We start from the raw sequence: 8,563 nt of genomic DNA on the forward strand, positions 1-8,563 counted from the left end.
TGCCCTTGAAGAGTGTTCGAAGACTTCAGTTAGTCCAGAATGCAGCTGTGTGAGCAATTGTGGGTGCACCCAGGTACACCCACGTCACACCTATCCTCCGCGAGCTGCACTGGCTACCCATTAGTCTCCGGACCCACTTCAAGGTGCTGGTCGTCACCTATAAAGCCCTACATGGCATCGGACCTGGGTACCTGAGAGACCGCCTCCTGCCGATTACCTCCCATAGACCGATTAGATCTCACAGGTTAGGTCTCCTCCAGATTCCATCTGCCAGCCAATGTCAGCTGGCGACTCCCTGGGGGAGAGCCTTCTCTGTTGTAGCTCCAGCCCTCTGGAATGACCTCCCCGTGGAGGTCCGGACCCTTACTACCCTCCCAGCCTTCCGCAAAGCCACCAAGTCCTGGCTGCTCCAGCAGGCCGGGGGGCTTGTGAAATATCCAGCCCCACGGTAACTGTGAATGTTGCGTATTTTAAAGTGTTGTTTTGTTTATTTATCCCCTTCCCTTGTTTATTGTAAGCCGCCCGGAGTCCTTCGGGAGTGGGCGGCATACAAGACCAGAAAACTCAAACTCAAACTTCTGAAGGTTTGACTTGGTGCCAGGTCTTTGTTGTTTTGAATGATTTTCTCTGTTTAATTTTATAGTTTTAATATGATTTGATATGTTGTTGTAACTGCCCAGAGTTGGCTGGAAGATGGGTGGATATATAAATGTTCTAACCAATCAACCAACCAATCAACTGGCCAACCAGCTAACCGACTGATTAACTGACTTTTACTTCATTTCTTAGTTGATGTTCTTTGCCATTTATTCTTCCTACATTTTAAATTATATTTTTCCTGTGCCATGTTTATAAACAGATGGGCCTATAAATATTCATCTCTATTGCTTGTCATGACTTCATCAATCATGGATTTTATGCAATATTTTTAGTAAGAGAAGAAAAAGGAGCCCAGGTTAACAGTCTTAGTCATACCAATGCTAAATACAGAATTCTCTGCTAATTATAAGAATAGTATTAGTTAATTTTGGCACATTAAGGCTAGTATGACACAGGGCATTTAAAGACATATTCAGCTATGCTGAGATCAACAATCTAGATACCACTCTGTAGGACAACTTACTTTTATCCAAATTTTACCAATTATAAGATGCATTGGAATATGTGTAACAGGATGTTTTTCAAATTTAAACGTTAATTTTTGGAAAATAAAGCTCCAGGAAACTGCAGGTCAGGGAAAAATAAACAAAAAAATGTGTCTTAATATGCAACCCAAGGGTTAGATCTATCTTTGCAGTAGAAAAAGAATTCTGAACAATATAACTGGGCGGCTGAATGGGTTTCTTAACTTTCCATACAAAATCATAATTTCTGTTTAAAATGCAATTTAAAATGCAATGAGAAGAATAAAAGAAACTTACTGTAGAAAAGCTTTAAATTCAGAAGGTTCCAAATATTGCAGTTTTAAAGCTTCACAGCTGCTACAAGAATTTAAATGTCTTCCAACAACATGCAGAAAGAAATGTGGAACTCTTGCTAAAAGTACTGCTTTGTGAGCTTTGAAGAGCGTATTGCCCACATAGAAAGTGATGTCAGTTTGGATTTCTTCTCCAAGAAGTCTGCAATAGAATAAAAAAAAAACTTCACAAATAAGACAAAGGGGTGCTTGCAGATTGAAATAAACTGCTGTATCTATCTTGCTTTGAAATATAGGGGATTACAAATGATATAAAAGGAAAACAGAAAGAATAAAAAACACGTAAAACTGAAGCCCAATAACAATAAACTTCCTACCCATTGACACACTGTGGAAAACAACTATATAGCATCAAACAGCTGTAATCTACTCAGGAAAATATCTTGCTCTACAATCAATCCCTAGTGGGATTGGTTGTAAATCTGACTTCTAGTGGAGCACTTGTAGGAGAAAGAATGGCAGAATCTGGCAGCAGAATGAAAGGAAGCGCAGCCTAGAATCCCTACATGGTCACAAGCAGTGCCGGATTTAGATGAAAAGAGGCCCTAGGCTATTCCACTTATGAGGCCCTTTCACCTCCCATTTTTAAGTTTGTAAATTACATGAGAGACAATAAAATACATCATTACTGTGATATATATCAATATATATAGCTGGCTCCCGACGGAGGGCGCCTCTGCTCTGCGGCAAAGGCAGCGAGGCCAGCCGCCTCCCCTGCTGCGCTCAGCTGCCCGGCTCGGCCCCCTCGCCCTCACCTGCCTGGCCGCTGGTGGGCTCTGTGTCGACAGGGCGGCTACTGGGAGCGGCCGCGCCTCTTGCCCGACCACCGGTGCTGGGAACGTGGGCGGGCTCCCCAACTGCCGCGGCACTGGAACGATCTTAACTAATACATTTTTTATGTTTGTTTATTAGTCATATGCGTAGAATTTCTCCTTATTTTCGGTTCAGTGTTTTAGTGTTCACTGTTTTTAGAATAGTGTAATTTTAATTTTGCTAACAATTTGAATGTAGGCCCCTCTTGATCTTGAGGCCCTAGGCTGAAACCTAATTAGCCTATAGGAAAATCCGGCCCTGGTCACAAGCAACCCCTCCTTGAGTGCTGTTGACCCTTATCTAATTCTAACCAGATACTGATCATTAGTTGAGGAGATTCCTTTACTTTTAGCAATAAATCAGCTTAACTGAAACCTCATGTCTTTCGCACCTAATAGCACAGGGGTGTCAAATTGAAGGCTCGTAGACCGGATCTGGCCTGTACTTAGATCTGGCCCAAAGTGGAAACAGCAAAGGAGCAGGCCAGTGCCTCTGCCAGCAAAAACGGAGCTCAGGAGGGCCGCACGCACACACTCCAAGCTCCTTTTTTGCTGGCAGAGGCTGGTAGGAGGCCGTCACAGCCGAAAACGGAGCTTGGAGCACATTTTTGCGGCAGAGCACTCAGGCCACCACAAGCACCCCCAACACGAGTGATGTCAAGCTGGCCATGCTCCTTCCCCCTGCGGTCAAACCAGTGGTGGGATTCAGCCAGTTCGCACCTATGCGGGAGAACCGGTTGGCAACCTTCTAAGCAGTTTGGAGAACCGGTTGTTGGAAGAAATCTCATTTTGTTTTTTCCCACTTTACAGGGCTAATCCTGTAAGGAAGGCAGGAAGGAAACATTCTGGTGTTGTTTCTAGCCTAATCTTTATTGCCCTGCTTACAGAAACTGCCTCGCTGGTTAACCCTTATTACATTGTAACAGCTAAGGTGAAGCACCCATCAACATGAGTGATGTTGAGTTGGCCATGCCCACCCAGTCACATGACCACCAAGCCCAACCTACCCTGCTGGTCATTAGGGCAGAGAACCGGTTGTTAAATTATATGAATCCCACCACTGGGTCAAACCCAAACCTGATGCAGTCCTCAATGAAATCGAGTTTGACACCCCTGTAATAGCACTATTCTCAAGGGGGACAGGTACAGAAAAAGCACATCTTCATGGATCCTGAAGACAGCAAGGATAAAATTCATATGGTTCATTCTCAACTAGATCTTATTAGATAAGGAAAAACTGCTAAGAGATGGTCCCACAGATAACCAGGTCCTGAGCTATGTGGGGCTTTAAATGTGACAACTGGTATCTTGAATTGCATCCAGAAGCCAGTGGCAACTAGAGGAGTTCTTATGATGGTGACATTACTCAGAGAAAATTAAAAGCACTCTTAGCTACTCAATATGATCTTCTAGGGCAGCCCTGTGAGAATGAGTTAACCTCAACTGATGGAAGAGGTGACCAAGGTATGAATGAATAGGGTCTTCTGATTTAGGAATGGTCATGGCTTTGAAAAGCCTCCATAGCAAGAAAAGCAAATTCTAGAGGATTTAGTTGAATGTACGTTAGTGGTGTAGTATGTCATGTATGTATGTATGTACCGTATGTAAAATAAGGTTTGGGTCAGGAATACTAATGTATATTTTCAAATATTTCATCCTTTCTAGTTCTACCACAAATAGATCATGTGAACATAGCTTCATGTTTATGCTGGACAAAATTTGCTCAATCAGTGAAATTACTAACATTAGTAGCAACTTTATCTACCTTCTTATTGGAGCAGCAAAGAGCCTTAAATCAATCATGTCTTTGTTTCTCAAGTTCACCACTGCATCCCCTTTGGATATCCCCTTTTATTTTTTGTGTCCTTTTGGGGGAATTTCTTTACTTGGTAAGGAAAGATAATATTGGGGCAGCCTTTCTTATTCTGTTCTATGCATTTGCATTTTTAAAGTAAACTAATATGCAAATTTGCCTTTTAAAAAGTAATGAAAAAAGCATAAAAGAGAGACCAAAACAATTTACCAATTTCTTAATTATTACATAGGCCTTTGGAAGTGTCCCAAAACATGGTTGACTCAAGCTATTTTCAGAGTTTGATATTTTCTACCCCGAAACTATTTGCAAGCTTTCAGGAGGTACTCAGTTCAGCCTAAGCCACTCTCATCTTCTTAGCGCCTTTCAAGTGAGTTATTTGGATTTTCTAGTCTTTATTTTAGATTCTTAAAAAAATGAGATGGGAAGTGAGCAGGCTCCAAAGTCAAGCCCTAACGCATAATCTTTATTTCCCGATACGTTTCTGCCCATTCATATTCTGACAAAGTGAAAATGATGGAGCAAAACGCCACAGTTAGGGTGAAATGATAAGAAAGGCTGGTGGGGAGATAATGCACAAGTCTGCCTATTGTGAAAGTAATATATTATGAATGGTCAGACTCTTCCTGGTCATTATCCCAAAATTCCAAACATCTCATAAGTACAAAAAACCCACCATTTTGGATTTTTGCTCTCAATATTCCAGAACTGTTAAGAGAATACCATCTTCCATGTGAACCAAGTTATGTGTTCTGATGACAATCTAAATGCGTTTTCAGATAGATTGATGAACCCAACTGTTCTGTACTCAGGGGTGGGTTTCAACCGGTTCGCGGCGGTCCCCGCGAACCGGTTGGTCGGCGAACCCGGAAGTAACTAACTTCCGGGAACGGCGAAGGGCCCACCCGCCCGCCCGCGCTCCTTACCAGTCTTTGAAGGCTTCTGCGCTTCCATGCAGACGCATGGCACATACAGCGCCTGCGCGATTCTCCGCAAGCAGCTGGATGGCACATACAGCGCCTGCGCGAGTCTCCGCAAGCAGTTGGAGCATCGCGCAGGCGCTAAGACGCATGGGTGAATTGCGCGCGTGCACGAGGACCCCGCCAGCCCCGTTCCAACCGAACCGGTTGGAACGGGATTAGCAACCCACCCCTGTCTGTACTGGTACCCATCCAATGCCAAATTTTATCTAGAAAACTCTACTAATCTTTTTCTCACCAGGCTTTAACATGGTCAACATTCATCAAATCCTGTTGACCTCTAGGGAGTTTTACTGATGAGCTGCTGCTGCTGCAGGCTTCACTTCTTAAGGCTGTAAGGTGTACTACTCAGTGTAATTTCCAAAGGTCAGCTGCTGGGAAACACACAGGAAGGTACTATTGTCTTTTGTTTTGGGGGTTCCCCTGGGTGTCTTCTTGTTGTTTTCAGAGAGAGACTACTGAGGAATTATCTCCCTTTTGACCAATGTGGCTCCTGATGCTTTAGCAACAGTTGGTTGCCAAGCAGAGGAAAACCTTCTGTTTTTCTACACGGTGGCAATAATAGATCCACCGTATTCTGAGCAAACACTGTTTCAACTGGCATTCACATTGTCTTCCCCAAAGAGGACCAGAGAAGAGAAAGTGAGCTTCCACAACCCATCCTCCTGCGACTATAAAATTCGAAGAAAACCGCGGGTAGATGTCGTCTTTATAGACTGCACGTGTGAATGCATTTGACTCGGGTGCAAATCCGGGTTTTTTTCATTTCGACTCTGCTGCAGTGACACGCCCACGTGGGTTTCCACAGTCCTCCTTTTGTGAAGGGGCGAGGTGCAAAACAGCTAGTAATATGTAATATCCTGGCTTTTTTCTCTTTTTTTTTACCTTTCCATATCGCGCCTCAGTTGTTCCGCCACCAACTCTTTCAGCCTCCGCCTTTCCGCGGAACCCCTTTCGCCGCTTTTTCTTCCCGATTCCTCCCGGGGACCTCCGGAGCCTCTGGAGATCGAGTCCCCCCCACAACGCGCCATGGCGTGAATTAAGCACCAGCCGGCGGCGTGGCGGCATAGGCTCTTTTGGCCTGGAGATCGGATGTGTCACCCCAGTGGCGGGGTTTAACTCATAAGCGGACGGCTTCCAAACGCCGACCTTGGAAGGACGTCGGAAACCCCTTTTTGCCGATTAAACGCTTCCCTTTGTTGCCCTCTCAAAACAACCGCGCCGCTTCGTGTTGGCGGCGATCGCGCTTTGGTTCAGGAGAGGAGGAATGGCTTGGAACGGGCAGCAGTTTCACTAACGCCGGAAACATGTTTGTTCCGAGTCCTGTCGAAGATCATCCCGCTTCTCCGTTCTCATTGGGCAAAGCGGAGAGACCTAGACCAATCGCGGCGTGCCGTCCTCAAAAGGAATGACTGAAATCCCCGCCTCCCTGTTGTTTACCGTTCTGTGGAACACATGGCGAAGGGTGGTTCTTGCGTAGGTTGCTGTAGCAAGTGATGGGCTAGAGAGAATCTCTCTCTCTCATCTATCTATCTATCTATCTATCTATCTATCTATCTATCTATCTATCTATCTATCTATCTATCTATCTATCATCTATCATCTATCTATCTTATCTCCTATCTCTGTATCTCTGTATCTCTGTATGTATGTATGTATGTATGTATGTATGTATGTATGTATCTATCTATCTATCTATCTATCTATCTATCTATCTATCTATCTATCTATCTATCTATCTATCTAATCTCCTATCTCTGTATCTATGTATGTATGTATGTATGTATGTGTGTATCTATCTATCTATCTATCTATCTATCTATCTATCTATCTATCTATCTATCTATCATCTATCTATCTTATCTCCTATCTCTGTATCTCTGTATGTATGTATGTATGTATGTATGTATGTATCTATCTATCTATCTATCTATCTTATCTCCTATCTCTGTATCTATGTATGTATGTATGTATGTGTGTATCTATCTATCTATCTATCTATCTATCTATCTATCATCTATCTATCTATCTATCTATCATCTATCTATCTATCTTATCTCCTATCTCTGTATCTCTGTATCTCTGTATGTATGTATGTATGTATCTATCTATCTATCTATCTTATCTCCTATCTCTGTATCTATCTATGTATGTATGTATGTATGTATGTATGTATGTATGTGTGTATCTATCTATCTATCTATCTATCTATCTATCTATCTATCTATCTATCTATCTATCTATCTATCTATCTATCTATATGATAAAGGAATAGAGCCTGTGGCTTAGTGGCTAATATGACTGCCTAATATGTCATACAGCCCAGGTTCGATTCCCAGTAAGGGTATGGCTAGCTGATGAGAGCTAAATAGCTTGAAATAGATCTATACTAGTCTCCCTTTATTTATTTATCAGCACAAATGCAACATAGATAGATATATAGATAGACAGATAGATAGATATAGATATATATCATAGATATATAAGAGTTGAAATTATAGATCTATAAATCATTTCTGTTTACAGAAAGGATCTTATATAAACAGCTGGACAGGGGAAAACATGAACACTTGGTAGAGAGAATACTGGATGAACCTGACTCTGGAATAACAATTAAGAGTACGAGAATCTCAATGCATTATGATAAGGTTCCATAAATGCAACAGACCCATAATTTGTTCAAAGGGATTTTTGTCCATTGTCTAGTTTGGAAGGCATAAAGAATCAACTATTCACAAAAAAACAAAAAAACAAAAAACCCATGGCAAGGCTCAGGAAAAACAAACCACAGACATAAACACTAATTTGAATGCCTTTAATTCTGTATTTACAAGATTTGATGACTGAGCTTGTCTCCGATCTTGTTCCGAAGAGATGGCTTGAGGAAGGATGGGAAAAGCTTTCAGTTACTGATAATTCAACTGTTAAGTTTTGAGTTGAGATGTCACAACATCATCAAAAACATTCCTTAATTCTTGACCTTCCAAGGTGTGTCCTCAGCTATCTTAAAACTGATCTACAGTATATGATTGCCTGGCTACTCTTTGCATTAGGTTCCAAAGAGGCTTGGATTGTTTTGAGAAAACAATACTTCAAGATTTGTTCTAGATATATACCATTATAATTTAAATGTCTCGGACTCTTTCATTATGTACTAAGTTTATAGACTGGCCATACTCATTTGTAGATGCAAGTAAAAATTATCATGCTAAGTTATTTTTCAGAAAATCATATTTTGGACTTTTTAGTATTAAATGGTTACCTCAGGAAACATATATATATATATGTATGTATGTATGTATGTATGTATGTATATTAAAAGACAAAGTGGTAGTAATAAATGAGGTAAGCTAGTTATTGTGGTAGTGACCATTCAGATAAACCTAGTAATTGTTTAAAGGTAAAGGTTGCCCTTACACAAACGTGCTAGTCATTCCTGACTCTAGGGGGCGGTGTTCATTTCCATTTCAAAGCTGAAGAG

General features: G+C 41.8%; 1 protein-coding gene across 2 annotated transcripts in view; it reads right to left on the bottom strand.

Moving 5' to 3' along the window:
• The window catches only part of BTBD8 (BTB domain containing 8), a 47,167-nt gene extending 40,774 nt beyond the window's left edge, over positions 1-6,393 (bottom strand). For both annotated transcript variants that reach the window (XM_032218270.1, XM_032218271.1), the window contains exons 1-2: positions 5,968-6,393; positions 1,422-1,619 (exon numbers count right to left, since the gene is read on the bottom strand). In XM_032218270.1, coding sequence (XP_032074161.1) covers positions 1,422-1,619; positions 5,968-6,113 — 344 coding nt within the window. In that variant the 5' untranslated portion in view covers positions 6,114-6,393. The remainder of the gene's footprint in view (positions 1-1,421; positions 1,620-5,967) is intronic.
• Positions 6,394-8,563: the final 2,170 nt, after the last annotated feature.

This window comes from Thamnophis elegans, chromosome 5 (assembly GCF_009769535.1).
Source record: "Thamnophis elegans isolate rThaEle1 chromosome 5, rThaEle1.pri, whole genome shotgun sequence".
In the NCBI taxonomy this organism is placed as follows: domain Eukaryota; kingdom Metazoa; phylum Chordata; class Lepidosauria; order Squamata; family Colubridae; genus Thamnophis; species Thamnophis elegans.